The sequence below is a fragment of the Nothoprocta perdicaria genome, unplaced genomic scaffold, assembly GCF_003342845.1.
Source record: "Nothoprocta perdicaria isolate Ctin4 unplaced genomic scaffold, notPer1 scaffold_3, whole genome shotgun sequence".
Lineage (NCBI taxonomy): Eukaryota > Metazoa > Chordata > Aves > Tinamiformes > Tinamidae > Nothoprocta > Nothoprocta perdicaria.
The window spans coordinates 9,147,229-9,169,272 of record NW_020455532.1 but is presented as its reverse complement, the minus strand read 5'-3'; the positions used below and the strand labels follow the sequence as shown (position 1 = coordinate 9,169,272).

Genomic DNA, 22,044 nt, shown 5'->3' with positions numbered 1-22,044 from the left:
AAAAAATGCTGGCACATCCTGTCCTTAGTGTGGGTGTTTTATTTTAATTCCCCTCCCGTGTGCAGTGCGCAGTTGACCTTGATGAGCCAACGAGCATGACCCTGCCTTCCCCTTGTAAAATGTGTTGGTTTTTCATTTAGCACTTCCATGGCAAGTATGTGCTCTGCCTGCCCCTCCTCTCTCGGCACCCACTAATGTCCTTCTACCTTCAAATATTTTAAACTGCTGCTAATTCCCCAGCTTTTTATCTTGCCCCTATAGTGTTGTGCTTGCCAAAGATCCACTCTGTTGCCTGTGAGAATGGGTGAAAAGATTTCCCCTTGCTCTGGGAAAAGCAGTTTCGGGGTTTTTTTGTTGTTGTTGCATAGCTGAAATCCCAGCTTAACCAGCGGGAACTCACATGCTCAAGCCCTGTAGTGCCATATGATGACGGTAACAGGGAGCAGGGAGACACTGCCAGCCAGCTGCAGAGCTGCGCCCTGCAAGCGCACGGTGTGTCCCGCATGGCCGGCTGGTCCCTACCACGTATTGCTCTGCATCGCAGCAGTTTCTGTTAGTCCTGCACCACATCGATGGTACCTTGCACCGTGTAAGCTCTGCTGTGTCCCCTTTGGGATTTTAGATTTCACTAAAATCACAGCTCTCTATTTTACCCTTCTGTTGGATCCTAAGAGCTCCCGAGGCGGGARGCGAAGCCTTGTTTGCAGCCGAGCTCTGGTGCTTGCTAGGAGCAGATGCCCAGACACGGGCTAACTGCAGCTGAGAAAATGAGGGGGAACAAGAGATGCTTTAGGTAAAGCGTCCTTCCCAGCTCGTGGTGTTGAGGCTGGGACAGCCAGGGCCTGGGAAAGSATTGTTAGCAGGCAGAAACGGCCCCTGAAGAGCGCAGTGTTAAATTCCCGCAAAGCCGAAGCCCTGCGAGGGAGGAAGCTGCGATCTGCACATCTGCCAGTGTCCCAAAATGTTTTCCCCGTGCTCCTTTCCCAGGCCGTGGAGCTGCAGCAGCTGCTGCCGGGTCTCTGTTCCTCGTSCTCTCCTCCCTGCTGCCTTCCCGCAGCAATGGATGCTTCTTCTGGCCGGATAAGAGGGCTCTGTTTGCAAGGGAGATGGTTTCCCCAGGCCGAGGCCTCTGAATAGCCCTGCTGACACTAAAACTCTAAATAAAGCCCAGCTTGCAAGCTACCAAAGAGGCCGTAATGCTTCAGGAGACGCATTTCTACTCAGCTGCCCTTTGTGTGGATGAAGGCAGTAGCTCGAGATGCGTCTCCCTCTCCTTAGATGATGTAATCCCCAGCTCTGCCATCATTCAATGCAGTGTCCTGCCCTGCTGGGCTGCTGGTTTGTTCTTGCAGAAATAGCGCAGCACAAACCCCTTTACAGAGGTGCTGAGCTCTGAAGGAGCCCTGGAGAGCRGCGTTGGCAGGGTTTGACGGTGCTGGTGTGGGTAGGAAGGACCACCCCGCTGCAGCAACAGGGCTGGGTGTTTCTAAAACAGACCTTAAAGAGCCTGTGGGGGAACAGATTGATTTTAATAACGAAATGTCCAGCTGCCCTAGCTTGCAGTTAGAGGAGCTTTGCTGCTCTGCTTAAGTGACCTGCACCCGCTTTGTTGGTAGAGGAGAGTAAGACACAGGAGCATAAATCAGTTGTTTGGCTGCCTTACCGTGGGGGTGTCTGTGCTGCTGATGTTGTGCCTGTCAACTAGGCGGGGAGAAGATGAGAAATTAATTTTTTTTCCTTTTTCCCTTTTTTTCCCTTTCACCTTGCTGTCAATAGGCCAGGAAGAACTGATATCAAACTGTTCCCAGTCCCTGCCAGTAGCAGGGAATGCCTGCAAATAGCTCCCCGATGGCAGGGGGAAACCTCTTCTCCATGGTAGGATGGCATCCTGTTGCCTCCTCTTTTGAGATTAATGTGGCTGGTAAATTGTGCTCCCCTGGAGTCTGGCATAAAATCTCAGCCAAATGGAAGCCAAGAGACACAGAGTGTGCAGTGTGGAGTGAGTAACTGGAAAACCTGCTTAGCTTTGGCGGAAAAGAAGTTGCTTTTCTCAGGATTGTTCCTTGAGCCTTCGCAAGCTGTTCTGAAACACAAATCCTGGGCTTGCCTGAGGGTGAAGAGCACAAACCTGCATCTTTCCGCGTGCCCCCCCCTTCCCCCCCGTCAGAAAATTTGGGGYTGATTTGGTAATGTTGGAGCTGTGATCTAGTGTCCAGAAACGTGTGTGTCTGACAGAGCTGGGCTCTGTCTTTCCCTGGAGCAAGTAACACAAAAGCTTAATTTCTACTGGGAATTTCTGCTGGGAGAAGAGCCTGAGGCCCTCCGACCTAACCACTAAATGCTGTTACTGTTTTGAAAAGGAGTCTTAAGACTGAAACAAAAGACTTTTGGTTATTTGAGCCCATGTTGCTTTGGTGAGAAATCTGACTCCTGCTGCAAAGTGAAGTGGAAGGATGGGTTGTGATTAAGAACTAAGGCGGAATCAGGAATCCAGACTTACTGATTCTAGACTGAATAGCAGTTTTGCAGTGGTGGCCACTTAATTTGTTTCAAGTAGAGGTGTTGTTTGGATTTCTACCTTGGTAAGCATAAATTTAGAGGGTTTTTGGAATTTTTTTTTTGAATTTCTAGAAGCAGAGCCTGTAAGCACTCAGCACATGTTAAAATGGTCACAACCTCTCTTGACTAGTCGGATGGGGCCTTTTCTTGGGCCAGATTTGGAAATTTTGCCYGGATAGATTGTCATCTGTTTGCTTTTAATCACACTTAATATTATCCCTATGGTTCCCGCAGGCACGTGTTGAAAACCCATTCGTTTGCCTGCTAGCCAGAGTACGGTGCTTTTGAAAACGTGACCAAGTTTTCCATATTTTTGCCTGTCTAAAATGCTAAATACCAGACAGCACCATGAACTTTACCTTAGAGAGCCAACTCCTTGGACTGCAAGAGGTGCCACGGGCTAGAGATGCAAATTCCTGTCTGTCTCAAGCATGTTATTTCACATAGGATTCAAATATCAAATAAAAACAAGGAGTCAGAGGACAGGCAGACTTGCAGTGAGTAAGATGGGGCTAAGCCTAGCGTGTTCTTTCCTGTGGTTGTGTTCTTGCATGATAATAAATCTCTGTAGGACTTGAATCTCTGGCACACGGGGTACCTGTTGTGCATGCAGATCCCACTGCAAGAGATCAAGTAGGAATTTCCAGAGCTTTCAGAGCTGAAAATTGTTTTTTAACRCATGGTTGATTCAGAGGGACAGTGAATGCTGGAGCAAAGGAGAAAGAAATAGGTATCCTGAGCCTTATGCCCACTAAATAAATAGGGAACAGAGGCTGGGTTGTTAAATGTGAGCAAAAGGAGCAGGCGCCTAGTGGCTTTCTCAGGTTCGGTGTCGGGATGTTCTGTATGTACTGGCCTGTCTTGATCACCCCGCGTACGTGACGTGCTCTGCTGGTAAGAATAGTCTGCAGTTGGTAAATCTTCACTCGCGGGCAGCATGTGGTGCCGTGTGTCTGTCTGCAGGAATTTCTAGAATGCCAGTTGTCTTCTTAACGTTTAGATGCTGTATGTGGTGCAAAGTGAGGTTTCTGAAGAGTTAAAATGAAAGTGGTTTCTCTTCCTCTTGATCCTTCTGATCTTTCTTTTGATGCAACACAGTACAGGCAATATACACATTTCCTTCAAGGTTGAGGTTTCTTCCTCTAACTGCTGCTACTCTGAGCTTGGCTAATGGAGACCCTTCGTGGGGTCAGATCCACCAATGCCRGTGATGTGTGAGGCTCTCAAAGTCTCCACATGAGACTTTATTTACCCTGCAGGTCTGCAGCTGGGTGTGGACTGTGGTTTTTGGTGGGTTTGTGATTTGGGTTGCCTTCCTCTTCCTTACRCTTGAGCTTTGTGGGATCGTGTTGACATGCTGCTTGCTTTCCAGAGCTACTGGACACCCAGGTCTCTTGCATGGTATTCATTTTTTTCATGAAGGAGAGACATAACTTGAAGCATCTTTTAAAAATGAGAATAAAAGCCCCCCATCCTCCTAGCAGACACTGTAGACTTGCTGGTTGCCAGGGCTCTGCTCCTCCACGTTGAGTTGGTCTTGTCCCCAAGCACTGCAATAACTAACCTAAGGAAACTGCCTATTTCTAGCCAAGTTTTGTATGAAATTGGGCAGTCTGAAGGAGAAACAGTGAGTGTCCAAGAGAGCAGCAGGGCTAAGAGCCTGGTGTCAAAACSTAAGTGCTGAGGAAGCCTTTAAAAGAGCCTGACTTTAAGAGGGACTTTGGTTTGCTTGAGCCAGGGGTGACCTCAGGCACTAAATGTGTATTCAAGGCACGCTGAATTGTCAGGCTTGCTGCTTGGCTTCCTCAAACATGCTGCTAATCCACGTTGCCAGTTGTTAGAATTTTTAGCTTGTCTCTGGAGAGCATTTCCTCACACTCCTGCCTCCATGGGTCAAGTAATTCCATGAGAAACTCGTTTTCATTTGAAAACAGCGATATTTTGTAGGTTTTCTGGTGGATAAGTAAAGCTTGAAAATGTGATCCAAATTTACCCTTGTATCTCAGAACTCAAAAGGCGGTAGAGAAGGAATGAAAAAGATCAGCTTTCTCCTCTCTTTTTTTCCTCTCCTGAGGTTGAAAGGGACCTCTAGAGATCATCTAGTCCAACCTCCTGCTCCAGCAGGGACTCCCTGACCTGGGAATTGTGAGCTTTAAACTGACAGCACTGTTATTGACGGTGCTAGAATCTGAGCCGTAGTAGAGCCCATTCTTGCATGGGCATGAAGACCTGGGGTTTGCAAGCATTTAGACCTAGGCCTCTGCTTAGCACTGCAAGTTGCCTGCACTGGTCAACTCTCCTTGCCTGTGTTCCCCTCTGCAAACTTATCTTGCTCTCTTATCTTGCAGTGAGCACAAAGATTCCTCGGAAAAGAAACACAAAGACAAGGAGAAAACCAAACACAAAGATGGCAGCTCAGAGAAACACAAAGACAAACACAAAGATAAAGACAAGGAGAAGCGAAAGGAAGAGAAGGTGGGTGTCTTTTGTGGAATGATACGAGAGGGGGGTTCTGATTTGCCCTACTCTTGCTGACAAGGTTGCATGTTGGCCTGTTCCTCCAAGTTCTTATTGACCTGGAGAGAACTATCCCCGTGCTGAGCTTGAGACTCATTCTGTGGAAAACAGGGTATTGGTTTACAAGGGCTTTTGTGCAAATATTGTGAGTGGAAATGTGCCCATTTGCTTTAATTTTTTTTCCGTTACTATTTTCTCACGTTGCCAAGCTTAGACCCAGAGGCAGGGGAGGAAAAATCTATTGGATCCCATTTCTTCTGTGCAGAGACGAACGTGGTTTGGACCAATTATGCACTTGTCTACAATCTGTTGAAAGCTTGGAGGGCCAAATATATTGAAATGACTAAATTCTGACTAAAGAGTGACTAAAATTTAAAGACAATGATGCCTTTTTGGTGTGTCTTTTAGATTAATAAGGCCTATAAGAGGCAAGATACCTGTATGGATTCCATAGGGTTGTTCCCGCAGATTAAATAGCCTCTATGCATTGCCTTGTGGAAGAAGATGCTCCATGTGGTGCTAGTCAGCACCTGCTTTTTTGTTTTTCAGATTAAATTATCTGCTGGTGAGATGAAAATTAAGAAGGAGAAGGAAAATGGTTTCTCCAGGTAAGAAATTATATCTGTGATTTAAAAAAAAAAAAGTAACAATTGAATATTTCTTAAATGCTCAGGATGTTTGAATCCTTTTGGTCTTGAAAAACAAAGTGGAGTGCTTCAGACCTCTCCTGATGATACGTCCTTCTCGACTGGGAACTGGTCACTGATCCCCTTTCCTAGCAGCTGGGATGGAAGCTGTTGAACATGTTCTTTTTCTGCATGTGCTGGGTTTTCCCAGCATCAAATAATTGAATTCATATCCAGGAGAGGTTCTACCATGGAAAAACAACCTCTGTTCTAGTTGCAAGATTGATATTTGAACCCTGCAATTGGTATTTTGGAGACAGAGCCTCGTAAAGGCACCTTTGAGCAGCTATTCTGTACGTGACTACAGCCCCAAGCCCTTGTAGTAAGTGGCAAGAAGGGTGTTTGTCCAAACCATAAATAACTTTGAAAATGCCTAGCTATTCTGCTAGTTACTAAATTCCTACCGATTATTAATAGTCTCCTGGACCTGGATATTGTATCAGTTAACATGAAACAGTTATGTTAAAATTTGGATGCGTTTAACTGTTAAAAAGTGTGGATTTTTTTTGGCATTTGACAGTCTTAAGATCTGTCTCTTGTTTAAATCCAGAGTGTGATTGCTTTTAAGGTGGTAAATCTGATCCTGGGACTTAGACATCTGTGCTGCTCTCCTGGGGAGAGCCTGATGCATGATACACCTTGCAAGTCGCAGGTTTGCAGCACATGAAAAATTTCCCATTATCTCCAGTTTTATGAATCAACTCCAAAAGAAATGCTCGCAGTCTCACTGTGCTCTGTGGATACAGAGAGGTGGGGAGAAAGCACCTGTGCAGCCTCTGCCCATCAGGGATTCTCTGTGTGTTCTCAGCGTGCCCGCTTGACTCGAGTTCCTCCATCTGTTTAATTTTCATATTTCTATTTAAAAATGCAGGCTCTGTAGTTTTTAGGCTTGGCACAGGAAAGAGGCGCCCTCTCCAGGCCCTTTCAGGCACTGATGTTCTTGAAATGGAAAACAATAGTGTTTAAGTGGAAACTGGCATTTTTTTAATTAACTCTTTCTAGTCTCTCCTGGTAGCAGAGTTGCAAGCGTTGGGCTCCCAGAGCCCTGCCAGGGACCCTGCGTGTTCTCATATCAAAGTACTAGTTTCTCTGCAGATTCCAGAGCTTTTTATTAACACATTCAAGAGAAGCTTGGAGGAACCATCATAATTGTGTCTTCTTCAGGGCCAAGAGCTGGCTACGAGCAAAGTAATTCTTTTCTCCTGCTGAAATGTCTTTTGCAAGTTCACCAGGGGGATATGTCCTCACTCAGATGGTTTTGATTTTAAGCCTTGGTAGGATGAGCAACATTACAGTCTCGGGAACAATACAAGTCAAGGTTCAGCTTGCTCACACAGCTCATTGCTTTTCAAATCATCATACTTCATTTCCCATTATTACCAAACATTGAGAAATGCTTCAATGTTAGAGTAGATAGAATTACTAAGTTGAGTGGTATCAAATTTCTTCCTGAAAGAGGAGAGAAATTAGGGGGGGAAATACCCCTTTCTGTAGGTGTTTTCCAAGTGTCTCTGTGCTGCAGACTCAGATCTTAGTTAATTGTAGCTGATGCCATAGAAATGGCTTCTTCCAGCAGCACAAATCTGTTTCCTCTGGGTTGCATCTGCCAACACTGCAGTGGCTTTACAGCTSGGAAGGAGCAACCTGGCTCGTTCTGCTTCACGGACACATCAGCAGCTAAAAACCCTGCAGAATGTCCTTTGCTGCTACAGAGTGCCGTGCTTCCTTTCCTTCCCCYCCATCCAATTGTAGGATCTGCATGTTGACTTGGAGGCAATTTGCTAGAGCAATTGCTGGTTGAATAGGGAAAGGGAAGCTCAAGATACCACTGTTAGTTTTTCCACCTGAGTGGAGTGCTACTAAGCACTTCAAAATGTAATTTTGGACTCTTTGCAACATCTTTTTTCTTTTAAAGATAAGTGTGATGCCTCTGTGAAATCCAGAAAGAATGAGTTTGCTTACGGAGATACTCTCTTGCAATCATATTCTATTTTTTCTTTATGTCTAGCGTTGTGGGATATTATGGCTGAAAACATTAAGCCTAATAAAATAATGACGGTCTGTTGAGGGGAACAGGATTGTTCGTTTCCCGCAGCTTGGATAGTGAGGAGAGACGAAGCAGTTTAACTTTGCCAAAGCTTTGTTTCTTTTTCTAGCTCTCACATGTTAGCATTATGCCTCAAAATTTAGTTGGCAAAAGATGCAGGAAAATAGCTTGCAAATCTGCTCAATTGACAAACCTTTTCCCCCGTATCTGGATAAATAAGGATTTTGAGCTCAAACTACTTACCGTCCCTATCTGCCAGCACACAAGCATGATTTCAGTTTTGTTCTATCTTTAAATATTATTTTAAAAGTGTTGGAAAGTGCTGGCATTTTTACTGAAAYAGGAGCCTCAAAGAAACACAGTGAGAGCTTAAGTTGTTTGTTGAAGTTGATATCGGTGTTGCTTCAGAAATGGCAAATACGAAGCCAAGGAAAGACCTTGCTGTTTGTGCTGTTTGCGGATGTTCAGAGAATGCCAAGCCCCAGAGCTGTGGGTCTCRCACCCTTTTCCAGGGCTGGAAAATGGGTCTGCTTTGTAAGTGAGTGCTGGTTTCCGAGCCACTTGTCATCTTTGAAGTTAGAACCACCTTTCTTTGCTTCTCCTCATAGTCCACCACGTATTAAAGAYGAACCAGATGATGATGGCTTTTACGTTCCTCCCAAAGAGGACTCCAAACCTCTGAAGAGACCTCGAGAAGATGATGAGTAAGTGACACGAGTGATCGTCACTTGGATATTAGCCTTGATTTTAAAGAGAGACTTTGGGGGGATTTAAGGTCCTTCAGTTCAGACTAGTTCAGGTGTAGGCCTGGATCTGAGATCAGACTGTTTAAGCTGTGCCRAGTCCTCTGGAGCAGGACAGGGATGATCTTTGTGCTCTGCATGGGGRAAAAAAATATTACCTGCTTCTACAGAGGATGTTGTGAGCTGTTGCAGTGCTAGTAAATAAAAATAAACAAATGAAATAGAGGATAAGTGGAACAAAACCACACAGACCAGAATTGTAAAACATAAATCTGAGGAAGGAAGGAATTAACACTGACTCAGTGGTTGCAGTAGTGTCTGTCAGTTGGGGAAATGACTGCACAGGAGGAAGAAAATGCACTGTCAGCCTGGCTTCATTCTGCCCGTGCTGCCTCGCGTGATTCCCCTTCAAAGGGATGTAAATAAGTTGTGAGAAATGCTGCGGATTTTGGACTCTAAGTCAAAAGAAAAATACTCGTAATGTTTACCCTCTATATAGCAGCCTGCCCAGTGAAATAAAGGCCTGGTTATATTATGCAGTGCTCTGCCATCATCTCTCTGTATTTAACACTTCAGATGGTGGTGGTGTTAGTACCTTATTACTAGTCTGGAGTTAAAGACCTGGAAGAGCTTTTTAACCAGAGCAGCTTTCTGTTCCTATGTGGTACTTCCCGGTTTCCAAGAGATGGGTGTGACATCTTTTGTGCAGTCAGTGTAATCACTTGTAGCTTTCCGCAAAGTTTTTATGACCACCCGTCTCCTGTCTGCAATGGAAAAATGAAGAATTTGCCAGCAACTAGTTGCTTAAATTAGTGGGGATGCAAGAAGTGGGCATTGGGGTGGGTATCAAACAAGGGTGGAAAGGTAGTGCCAGGAAGAGGTCCCCCAGTTTGTCCCTTGTAGCCATTGGGCAGTTGCTAATGCTTTTGAAGTGGAAATATTTATGGATATGTATCTTTATGGAAATATATATTAGGGAAATATATAAGGAAAATATTTGTTTCTGGTGTCCATGACGTCTGCATTCGCAGTAATAGGCTGTTTTTTCTAGTGTGTTTGTGGTTTTGTTTGTTTGTTTGTTGGCTTGCTGGGCAGCAATCCCTCAGCCTTTAGAGAGGGAGGAATAAATTTATATTCTTTAGAGATTGAGAGGGATTGAGAATTTGTTCACACAGGCTGGCATGGGCACGGACTTCATCTATGTCCTTTCATCAGCTATCCTTTTCTCTCTTAGTGCCGACTATAAACCCAAGAAAATCAAAACAGAAGACATCAAGAAAGCAAAGAAAAGGAAACAAGAGGAGGAAGAGGTAAACYAAGGCAAAAGCTTGTTTCTGGGATCAAGAGAAGCATGACTGACAATTTGGTGTTGAGTTATGTAGAACAGGGAGTCTGTTGGAAGGAGAAGGAGACAGGGGCTGAGCAGCCAGTGCTGCTGTGCACAACAAAAGCAGCATGTGGTGGGTCTACTTCTRTGGTGTGAGTTAATGTCTGAGCCATAGTGTATAAAGAGTCAGGAGAACTCTCCTCCTCTCAGTACAATGGAGATGATGCCTCCCAGACATGAACTTCCAGCCTTTTCCAGGGAATTCGCAATCCTGCTAAGGATCCCTCAGAGGGCAAAGGAGCCTAAGGAGCAACATCTGGTAATTGCACAATGCAGTACAGTTCAGAGACAGAAGAGCTGAAACCTAGATTAACTGCTTTAAAGCAGCTTCAAGCTTTTACATGGAGCCTAGAGTGGGAATTTCTTTGGAAATGGGCTTGGAGAACAGATGTTAGCCATAATATGGGGCTAATAAACTAGACTCTGCATCTGCTAGTGAAGATTTCCATGCGAAGCACATGCTGCACGCAGCTTCTTGTAGTGTGAGTAATTTTCCAGAGCTTCAGAAAAGCTTCTACAATGTTCATGTACCAATATCTTCTCAGAAGCAGCCTCACAGTGGAGTGTGCTCTGTATCATTTGCCTGTTCCAGGGCAGCTGTGCTCCTGTGGCCCTGACTCTGAACTTACCAGATGAGCCAGAGTCACTCACTGACTGTGAGTGTGCTTGGCACTTGTGCTTGGTACCACTTGTGAAGTAGAAGACCATGTTACAGAACTTGCAAGTGAGGCCATCAGAGGCCTTTGCCCTAATAGGATGATCTAAGAGCACATTTATGTAGTTAGGCTGCAGTAATTCAGCGGATCAAGGTCCAACTAATATATCCCAAGAGAGATCTTCTTAGTTTTAAATCATTGACAAGAGGGGGAGTGCCTTTGCCTAATGGTTCTTCCTCATTTTGCAGGACAACAAAGCCAAGAAAGTCAAGAGCAAAGATAAAAAGGTCCCTGAAGGAGACAAGAAAAAGAAGCCGAAAAAAGAAGAGGAACAAAAATGGAAATGGTAACTACATTTCAGTGCTGCAGTCTGTTCCCAGTGCTTGGACTTTCCTTCTGTTACTTCCCATACTGACTAAGTAGACATATTTGGCACCTAGTCTCCTAACCTGCTTCCTGAATTAACCACGTTTGTGGTTCTTTAATCCCCACAGCTTCCTCTCATAACACATTGGCACCCATCTATATTTATACTTGTATACTTTCATATAAATCTCATTTCAGGTACCTCTTTGTAAAGACCCTGATTCTTTTCTTCCTGATCAAATCACATCTTGATCCCTTTAACAACATATTTTTATGTACTGCAACATTAAAAAACTGCTGGGATATGAGGAACTAGGAAGCTACAGAAGGTCTTTCTAGGCCTAATGATCTGTTGTCTTTTTTTGTTTTGTCTCAGGAGCTCTTATTGGTTGTGCCTAAGCTCTTCTGTTATTGCAGCTCCTTTTTATTGTAGTCTGTATTCTTCAACAGCAAACCCTTCCTAGCGAGCCATACAATTCCCCCCTYGCTTGCCTTCGCGGCACAATCCCAGGTAGCTTTGCTAAGCTCTGCAATTTGTGCTGAGTGTTGAGGAAAAAGTGCCTTTGAAAGCAGGTTTTGCAAAATCTGCCGGTAGGTAACTGCATCCTTCTGCTGATGCTCCTGTTGGCCATCTGCAGCTTTGTATAGCGTGTCTTTGCTGGCCAAGGTTTTATCTCCACGTAGCACTTCAATTGCATCTCTTTAGGGCATTTTATGTTCTGTATGCGTCAGTTTTCTGAAAGTCTGTGTTTTTCTGCTCTCATTTTAAGTGCCTGCTGCCTTGAGCACTTTAATCTCCATGTATGGGAATGCTTGATGCTCCGTTGCTGCTTTTTCCCAAAGTGTTGGCCTTGCTCATCTCCATGAGGAGCTCTTCAGAGGCCCTTTTTACACCCTGTCAGTGTGTGAAGAATATGGGATCCAGAGGTCTACTTTACTACCACGTCTCCCTCTCTATATATAAAAAATACATTTCCTTGAAATGACATACACCTGAGGCATGCTCTGGTCTCCAGGAAGCTTCTGTATTTTCATTCCACACAAAACCCTCACCAACTCTACCTTCTTGAGCCACACTGGCCTTCTTAAGGACAGGTTTGGTAGGAGATTTAATCAAGAAGCCTGGATCTCTGTTTAGAAGATGGTACTAGGAGTTGTCTGTCATCTTTTTATGATGAACTTTTTCTGGATTGCTGTTTAGAAATTACAGCAGGGTTCTGACGTTTACTTGTAGCCCTCCCAGGGGGCACAACCAGCTTCAGCTCTCTGTTTAAGCCACTCTCTTGCCAGTTCTCTTTTTGCATCCTACCTTTTGGAGAGAATAGAACAGGCAGAGGAACAGAATTTCCATCAGGTAAATAGAAGAATGGTAAATTAGAAAACAGAAACAAAAAAGGAAACTCAGAAATGACAAATCTGTCCTTTAAAGCAGTGGTTACTGCAAACCATCACCTTTCATTTTACTGAAATAACAATATGCTGTGTCAGAGAGCTTTTTTTTTCCTGACTAGGATGAGAAGTGGGTGTTTGTGGAGGTGGGGTTTGTTTTGCTGTAAGGAGTTTCTGGGTGAAAGAACCTAGACCTATGTTTGACAAAATATTTATGTTTTTAGCTTCCAATTAATTTAGAAAATAATCATTAGGAATGTAAATATTTGGGATCTGGACTTCAGATGTCAATATTACAAATTCTAATCTCAATGCAGTTTACTCAAACTTTCCTCCCAGCCAAGGACTGATACCAGCCAGCCAGGTTCTTTGTACTGACGTGGGTTTTTTCACTTTGTCTTTAAAGACACTGCAACATTTTCCATAAGGAAAGGCCACATCAATGTTCTCTCAGTGATGACAACTTTCTAGCTGTAGCTATGTGCTGTGTCCCATACCACTGTTGCTCATACCACTCTGTAGAGTGAGCCTGTTATCTAATTAGGAATGAAGCAATCAGTAGTTATTTGTGTGTCACACTTCCTGGGATGTATCTAGTACACGAAACTGCTCATAGGGGTGATGCTGAAGGCAGAAGAATTGGCCTAGGGAAGCTTAAGCCTTTTTTATTGTCATGGCTGTTTGTCAGAGTGGTTGGGGCAGTTCCCAGGTTGAGTCGTGGGGCAGGCTGGTGGCATCCAGTTGATAAAGGTCTCTAGTATAAGAGCCAGTCTCAGCAGGAGATCCTGAGCCAGCAGCATGTGGTAGTAATCATGGAAGTGTAGAGGCAGGGAGGTAGTGTTGGTGTCAACAATTTGGGGACAAGATGCTGAAAACTGGAGGAGCAAATAGCCCTGGGGGGACCCCTTTTCTCTGCAGATATCCTGGGAGTTGGGTCAGAATGTGGGGCTGGTGGGACATACATTGCCACGTTGTGATACCTGATTTGCACACATCACTGTAGAGGAGCTGTGAGGCAAGTGTGCTCTTTTTTTTTTCCTTTGATACTTTGCTTTCCTTCAAGCATGCTTTTATTACCGCCAAAAATGGATATGAAATTAAAATGACAGAGCAGGCTTTGGTGTTTCTCTTTCAAACGGGTGGGTTCTCATCTAGGGCAAAAATGAACATCTGTTACCTTTATTATCCCTGCTTTTAATGGCACACCCGTGCACATGTGAAAGCAGTTGCACCTCGTCCTGGAATTGCTTAGCTCTGCTGAGCAGGCATCCCGGCCCTGATCACAGCTGACTCTGGTTAGGTGTGACCCTAGCTGCTCTACAAGATTTGCTTCTTTCTTTTTGAAGTTTGCACCTTTTTCTGCTGGGTGTCTTTGCATTTATCCGAGAGGAGCAGCAAGCGGAAGATAATGACTGGTATCATCCAATATCTGCAACCTCAGGTGTTCTGCTAATAGGTGTTGCTGGGTTTTTTTCCTCCCACAAAAAAGATGACACATTCTGAGTATTTGTACTTGTTTTGTGCGTGGCAAAATAATAATTGCTCTCTGGTTTTATTTAACATGTTCTTATACCCATATAAAGTAAAGTTGTATTGATTCATATTGCTGTGTCTTGTAGGTGGGAAGAGGAGCGCTACCCTGAAGGCATTAAGTGGAAGTTCCTAGAGCACAAAGGTCCTGTCTTTGCTCCGCCGTACGAACCACTGCCTGAAAATGTCAAGTTTTACTACGATGGTGAGTTAATCTGGGTTTCGGCTGGCTGAGCCAAGGTCTAAATATTTGAAGGACCTTGTGACATTCTTCCGGGGAGCTGGAGGGATGAGGGGGTGGTTGTATTGCAGTGGTTGGCCTAAAAAGTTTCTCAACAGCTAAGCAGAAGAAGAATCTTTGTAAGTATGAGGAAAGCCTGCTACATTCTGTTAATTTATTTAATATGGATATGAATTTGTKCTTCTGTTATGGTGATACATCTCCCAGCTTAACTCTTGAGTGTCACCTGCCCGCGAGCAGCAGTGTATATCTGGTATAGCCCATAATTGAAACTCATCTTTAGACATGCTCTTTTTTCCTTCAGTCTTATAAATTGTGACTTTCCATCATCAGTGAAGAAATTCATGCTCACTTGGTAGCCTTGCCAAGGATAAAAGACAATTAGTTAGTTAATTAGTTAGTTGTGCTGCCTAAGACCCTGTAGGATTGTGTGGGGTCAGCGTGGTCCAAGGACACAGCCCTGATGTGTGACTCGAGGTCCCACCCACCAGCCCTTGCGTGTGGTAGAACTAATTAGTGTGGGAGTCTAATGCTCTGGGCTGACTGGTTGTTAGAGGCTAATGTGGAAGGGATTATATGATGTGATGCCTGCTGGAGACTGCACTTGATGACCCATGTGTTTCCTTTTAGTCCTGTGATCTTGTTAAATGAAGGATCAAATTAACCCCGGATTGAATTAARTGGGAGGCATTTGAGTGGATGAAAACATAATTTTCAATGAAGGGGGCATCTGTGCATGGAACTGCTCCAGAAGCAATGTGCTATTTTCATATGACAGGGCATATGATTTGATGGACTGAGAAATAGGTGGGATTCTTTTTCAGTGATAATACAGTGAGATAAACATATCAGATCCTATTAAAGACCATCTCCAAACAGATAGGTCCGTGATCAAGGTTGTCTGGTTTCCTACAGACTTCTTTCTTGATATCAGATGAAAGCTTGAGACAAAGTTGGGGAGAATTTTTTCTTTGTTCAGGGGCATGTGAGATCTCTCTGCCGGTGTCTAGACAAGGGGAGGGCTGAGTTTATTCTCCAGTTATCCCTTCTGTGCAGACAGTAATAAGCTGCTCTCCTATCTGGCCATCTCTTTCATAAAGTCATAAGGATGCACAGGGTTTTCAGCCTCCATCTCTGTGATTGAAATCCCCCAATAAGCTCCAAAATCACAGAGCTGGGCAGCGGGATTCCAACAAACAGAGCAGTCACCCGGGTCTGCCGTGAGAAACGGGGCTCCAAATCAGATGTCTCGTGTAGGCAGCAGCTGCTGAGAGCTGCTCACGAGGCACCGTCTGGCATCGAGGTTCTGCTGGGCTGTGGAGCCCAACACGGTTCTGGTTCTGTGGAGCCCAACGCGGCGCGGGGCCGGGCTGTGGCTGCAGGAACCTGCACGAGGGGCCTCGTGAGGGCCTCGCGCCGAGCGCGGCTGCTCCTGYCCCACGTAATGACCATGGAGAGCTTGAGGTGCCAAAGCCATTTACTCGCCCTTGGGTATCTGCTCGAGTGCCTGTGGTTAAACCAGCTACGGCTCGTAGAGTAAAGGTGGCCTGGATTTGCCTGCTTTCATAGACAGGCCGTGCTAAGAATATACGTGATGGTAGTTGCCTTTGAGCCACGGCAACGTGATCTCTCCTGTTAATACAGCCCTTGGGTGCTCGCTGGTTTTCAGCTTTTCAGGTAACTCCTGTTCAGTGCTCAGGAAAAAATCTCAGCCGTGGTTTTTTCAAGATAAAACCTTATCAGCGAGAGCCTTTCCAAACCTTGGGAGAAGGAGGAAACCGAGTCCAATGAAATCACCCCTAAAGCAATTAGATAAGTGTGACTGGTGAGCACGTACTGCAGCACAGCAGATTGGAAACAGCTTTAGYCTGTTGAGCCCCATAACGTGGGATTAAGTGATAGCGTCTCCCAGGCTCGACTCACAGCCTGGAAAAGTGTTTCCTTGCTGTCCCTTCCTTCCCCTACTTCCTGTTTTAAGCAAACAAATGCTGTGTTTTGGGTTGCAGTTTCAAAATTGGCTGTGTTGCTGTTGGGTTGATTTATAACGTGGGGAAATTTTCAGCTCGTCGGGACCTTTTGCTGAGTTCTCTACAAGGCTTTGTAGGTTTTCCAGCTTTGTAGCTCAAACCTATGCTGTAATTTTAGCAATGATGTAACGTGTTTTTAAACACTGAGTAAATCAAAAGTGCTGTGGCTTTTTATTCAACAGCTTGGATTGCGGCAGCACTTCTTCCATTGACTTTTTGTGCAGTAGAATAGATGGGTTCAAAATAAAAAGGTGCTGCCTCTRCTGGTCTGTTGAGGGGTGAATATTCCTCACCACTGAGTGGATGTGAGGCGCGTGCAAAATCCTTCCCGGAGGTCGCCGGCGCTCGCGTGCCATCGGGAATGACATCCAGCCTGGAAAAGGCTCCGCTCCGTGCGATGTCCGGGGTTGAATCCACAGCTCCAGTGTCGGGGCACCTGCTTTCCCTCATACCTTCCAACATCTTGTCTTCTTGCAGCAATTCTGCTCCGTGCCACGGTCTCACGTATAAGCTGAGATGTGACCTGCTTTGTTCATTGAAAGCCAAGTCTTAAATACTTCTAACTGGCTTTCRAGCAGAATTTGGAGACACCAAAGAGCATGCCCGTGACAAAAGCCTCAGACAATTCACAGAATTCCAACCCAGTTCCCTGCAGGGAGGGGGAATTAAATGCTTGGCGTYGCTTGCAGCCTATTCATGGTGCACATATAGTGAGGGCTCTTCCTGGCCAGAAATAGCTAAAAGCTAGAAGGGGTGTTCCCAGGCTGTGTCCGTGGGTAGAAGAGAAATACAGAGATGACATTTCATGTGTCTGAGTTCCGGAATGTGAAATATAATACAATTATTTGCCTCTTGCACTTCAAACAGGAGTGTCTCCCCARGCACATAGACATCCCTGCGGGGTCTCAGCAGAGGCTTTCCCGCAGGAGGYCCTTTTTCCCTTCCTTCCTGTCCTGCATCTCCCGGACTTGTCTCCCATTGGGCTGTTTGCTTTTTCTGATGTTTAGATTCCAGAGGAAACTTCCCTCAAAATGTTTATGACGACAGGCAAGCAGCTGTGCTCCTGTATCTCCTTTGCCTGTCAGATTTGCCATACCATATAATTCCCTTGTGAAAAACTTTYCTATGGTAAAAGTATAGTGCCCATTAAGGTAATAACTATTGTTTTTTCTGACTTCAATTCCTAAGTTTGCCTCGTGTTTTAAAGAGAAAACTTCTCTTGCAGGTAAAGTCATGAAGCTGAGCACCAAAGCAGAAGAAGTTGCCACATTCTTTGCAAAAATGCTTGATCATGAATACACTACGAAGGAGATCTTCAGGAAAAACTTCTTCAAAGACTGGAGAAAGGTATGATGCAGCCCTGGGCCCAGGTCACCACAGACCTGACTGGTGCCTTCTCAGTGCCTAGGCAGTGTAAACTGACACAGGAGCATCAGCTGGTGGCATCTAAAAGCTGCCTGAGATCTTAGCCATGAAATTTCCATTTATCCCAAGGCTTCACCAGGAGAGGCTTCAGCATTAAATACCTTTCTAAGCCAGCAAAGATCAGACTTTTCCAAACCACAAATGCCTGTCTTAGCCTTGTGGGATGCAGCTGGTCTGATTCCTGTGTGCTTTGTCTAAAAGCCATCTTTATATTAGTAGGAAACCTGTCCCCATGGCCTGCATAGCCGGAACGTCACTTCAGTTGGCCTACCAGGCCATGAAATCAAGCTTTTAATTGGCTAACTCATTTTTTTGAGATAATTTCTGGGTTTCTTCATTATCAGTGATCACAGAGATAGATCACTGGAAGGCAAGTGTCTCATGCTCTCTGCTGCTTGTCCTTTTCTCTTTGACCTTGGCTACAGTCAGCGTAGCTGCACTGTACAGCAGTACTCCTGCAGTGTACAGCAAGGATACAGAGGAAACTTTGGAAATTACTCTAAGAACTGTAAGAATCTGCTGTTCATGTTGCAGTTGCCTGCAGCAGGGAATGATCTTGTTCTGCATGTATGAAAGCTTAAAGCACTATTTTCTCTCTGCAAGGAAATGACCTCTGAAGAGAAGAGCACTATCACCAACCTCAGCAAGTGTGACTTCACCCACATGAGCCAGTATTTCAAAGCTCAGACGGAAGCTAGGAAACAGATGTCCAAGGAGGAGAAACAGGTACCAGAGGGAATTCTAGGAGACTTAAAAATGCTTAGCTGGCTTGTAAACACCTTTGTTTAATCGTTCCTCTGCCTGCCTTGCTGTTTGTAAGTCAGCTTTTGCTAAAATATAGCAAAATTTAATAATAATAATAATCTATAATTATTACTTTTGTATTAATTTGTGGAATTGTTGCCATGCTAACACCTGAGTCTTTTCCCTGGCTTGAAATTATATTGACAGCCCTAAGGCTCCTGTCCTGCCTAGRTAAATAAATAGAGTTGGAGGCAGTACCTGCATGGGAGCAGAGTTGCACCTACCAGGGCTGCATTCCTGCCCAGTGATGAGCAGTGGCTACTCGGTGAAGTTGCTAACGATAGATTTTCATTTTGGCAGCTCCTTGGGTTTGGAGGGCAAACTGGAGGAAAGGATGTAGTGAAGACGTTCATAAATAACAGTGGAGGGGATGCAGTGAAGACATTCATGAATAAAATATTATTCATTTAGTCTCCATTCAATTAGGCTCCACTTAATGCAGTTTTGTCGCTTAAAAAGCTTTTCCTACTTGTGGTGGTTTGTGAGGAGAGTAGGTAACCTCTGGATGAGTGGAGTGTCACTCCAGCAAGGGCCAGGAACTTGCCCCACGTTCTGAGTTGGTCTTTTGCAATCCTACTGTAATTCTCCTTGGAGTGAGGCAGCATCCCTAGCAGCATCCCACCGGAGCAGAAAGCTCCTGCCTTTRTGTGGCCATTTGCTAAACCTGAGTGAGCCTTCCTGAGTTCACACTGTGAGCTCGGTTCCAGACCAGCAGAAGTGGCTTTTTCTGTTAGTTCCTTTAGCTGGTGCCTCAGCACTGTTTGTGGTCAGGTCCTTGATGGCTTAATCAGAGCTGCGATGACCTTATTGTTCCCAGGCTTTTTATTTTGTGTTGTTAGAGTTTAAGCACAGAAGTCGGCAGTGAATTCTCAGCCTTTCTGTCCTTATGAGACCACTGTCAGCTTCTGAAATGACGGAGGTTTTGTGTTGTGTCTTCAACGTCAGTTTAGTGCAAATATCAAGGATTTCCTAAGTCTTGGCATGCAGAGATATGTAGTGGTGTCGCGCAACCATATCACTTTTGCTTACATTTTCTTTCCAGAAAATTAAAGAGGAAAATGAGCGGCTATTGAAGGAGTATGGTTACTGTGTGATGGACAACCACAAGGAGAGAATTGCCAACTTCAAGATTGAACCACCAGGTCTCTTCAGAGGACGTGGAAACCATCCAAAAATGGGCATGTTGAAGAGACGTATCATGCCAGAAGACATCATCATTAATTGCAGCAAGTGAGCTTTGGATGCCTTGCACCTTTTTTTCTATCTTTCTAGTTATCTGGGTGTTTTTGCTTGTTTTGTTTTGTTTTACCTCTGTGTAGCTTGATATTCAAGCACTTAGGAAGTTGCTTCTTTTAGACGTAGGTGAACTACAGAGGCAACGCTACTGTAGGTTTTCTGTAGAGTTTTATCATCATATTTTCCTCCCCACATCTACTGTCTGCATCTTCTAAAACTCAGTCTTTCCTGTTAGCATGGGCAAAAATGAATTTCTTTRTAGGTAGGTTGTCCTAGTTAATCTTCCTTAATGTCCAAGACCAAGGATTGGTCGACTTTTCCCTAGTCCTCCCTGATAAGTGTAACTGAGGCATCCCCAACTCACCTTGGCCATAGCGTGTGTGTTCACCTCTACAGTTTAATGCTTTAGCAGACATGCAGCAGTTGGACTTGTGATCTTTGACTGCTCAGTTTGAGTCACTTGATGTCCCTGAGTGTGCAAATACATAGGTAGCTACTTTGTCTCAGTTTTCTTCCCTGTGCTTGCTGTGCCTTGTTCATTTTTTCTCTCTGTTCTGATACTGTGGAAGTCTCTTAATGCTTTTTGTTGTTTTCTTTATTTTCATCTCTTTTCTAACTATGCAGGGATTCAAAGATCCCTGCTCCTCCACCAGGACACAAATGGAAAGAGGTCCGGCATGATAACAAAGTCACCTGGCTGGTTTCATGGACCGAAAACATCCAAGGTTCCATTAAATACATCATGTTGAATCCTAGCTCACGAATTAAGGTAAAGATCTAGTTAAAAGATTCCTTACTTGTTGTATCTCCTGGAAGGAAATACAGATATTGGCCAGAACAAAGATAAGGAGAAAATTTGCTCTGCTCTTCTCTATCACTCTTGACTGAAAATAATAGGAAAGTCTCTGTTCTTCTGCTGTTGTCCCACATGCCTCCAAAAAAAGTAAAAGGGGAATGCAATTGCTGCATAGGAGAGTAGCAAAAATCTGTTAAAATATATATTGAAATATATCTACTGAAAAGCATTATTGTGTCATTCATAGTAGCAGTTTCTTACTCTCTAAACCTAAAAGGAAGCCCTTTATCCAATACCAGACTTGTTCTGGTGGATGTTTTGACTGCTTCTGGCCCTAACTTTGCCTGCCTGATCCTGTGGTGAAGTTCTAACCATGGACTGCTAGTCAGCTGTTGTGAAGTGAAAAATGTAGCTGCGTTACTGGCTGAGAAGAACAGTAGCTATTTCCTTCATGATTAAGGAAAACAAATCCTGTTGTGGGAACRAGGAGCTGGTCAGTGATCAGTTCCATGAAAGAAACAATGAACCATTTGAAATATAAGTGATTTCATAAGAACTACTTAAGAGGGTTTTTTCCTGCATTGAAAACAAGAAATTTGTCCTACAAATTTGGAGCAACTTTGTCTAGTTGCAGGTGAAAACAGCCCCCTGCATAAAGCCAAGGAAACCATTTTTATGTGGAGCATGGAATGCATAAAGCTTTTTTAGCATTGAAATGTTTGCAGTTTGGTACAGCCAGAGCATAGGAGCTGCTCCTCAGCCTGTTTTCTGAGGCTGACTCTCTTCCACTTTTCCCCAACAGGGCGAGAAGGACTGGCAGAAGTACGAGACAGCTCGGAGGTTGAAGAAGTGCGTAGATAAAATTCGAAATCAGTATCGAGAAGACTGGAAGTCCAAAGAGATGAAAGTGCGGCAGAGGGCCGTGGCGCTCTACTTCATTGATAAAGTAAGGCTCCCTCCCCAGCACCCCTTCCTTCCCTGCCCTGCTGGGAGTGCTCGGCACTGCTGGGTTTCTGAATTGAACCCAGTTACAAAAGTAGCCTGAGGCTTCCTGGTGGGCACATTCCCATCTCCCTTTTCTTATTACCTGGAAATTCAAAGCAATGAACTATTGTACTGGCCATGGCTATTTCTGGCAGCATTGTTTTTGCTGCAGACAGAATTCGTGACCTGTTTTCTAAAATCTCCCACTTGGATTAGTGGGAACTTTGTGCAGGCCTTTTGTCTGTAGCTGTTTCAGTTTTCCTACTGGGAATTTCTGCTGTTTTGTCACCTCTTAGTTGGGGGTCAGGGTCATGAGGCTCATAATTCTGCCACTTGCTCTTCCCCCAGCATAAAGACTGCAGTTGTGTTGATGCATTTAAGCTATTGAAAACTGGTTCCCAGAGAGCTGTTGCCCTGCTACTGTGTGACCAACCAAGTGAACAATTTCTGTTCAAGATGGGTGGATTTAAGTTAGGGAACTTGAGTTGAATAATTGGGTTTCATATGAACAGTGCAGGTTTTCTTGAAAAATTACAAATTGGTTTAGCCAGTGATGTTAAAACCCCTTTCTAATGCAGCCTAATATAGCCTTTAGATTATTTATGATAGCCAGGCAAAGTGTCATATGCTATTTGAAGTGTTCTTTTCTTT

General features: G+C 44.5%; 1 protein-coding gene across 1 annotated transcript in view; it reads left to right on the top strand.

Annotated features, from left to right (window-relative positions):
• Positions 1-22,044, top strand: part of TOP1 (DNA topoisomerase I) — a 33,685-nt gene that overhangs the window by 4,210 nt on the left and 7,431 nt on the right. The window contains exons 2-12 of the mRNA XM_026042069.1: positions 4,908-5,034; positions 5,626-5,684; positions 8,418-8,513; positions 9,787-9,862; positions 10,844-10,941; positions 13,970-14,085; positions 17,374-17,495; positions 18,177-18,299; positions 19,420-19,607; positions 20,238-20,382; positions 21,212-21,355. Coding sequence (XP_025897854.1) covers positions 5,647-5,684; positions 8,418-8,513; positions 9,787-9,862; positions 10,844-10,941; positions 13,970-14,085; positions 17,374-17,495; positions 18,177-18,299; positions 19,420-19,607; positions 20,238-20,382; positions 21,212-21,355 — 1,146 coding nt within the window. The 5' untranslated portion in view covers positions 4,908-5,034; positions 5,626-5,646. The remainder of the gene's footprint in view (positions 1-4,907; positions 5,035-5,625; positions 5,685-8,417; positions 8,514-9,786; positions 9,863-10,843; positions 10,942-13,969; positions 14,086-17,373; positions 17,496-18,176; positions 18,300-19,419; positions 19,608-20,237; positions 20,383-21,211; positions 21,356-22,044) is intronic.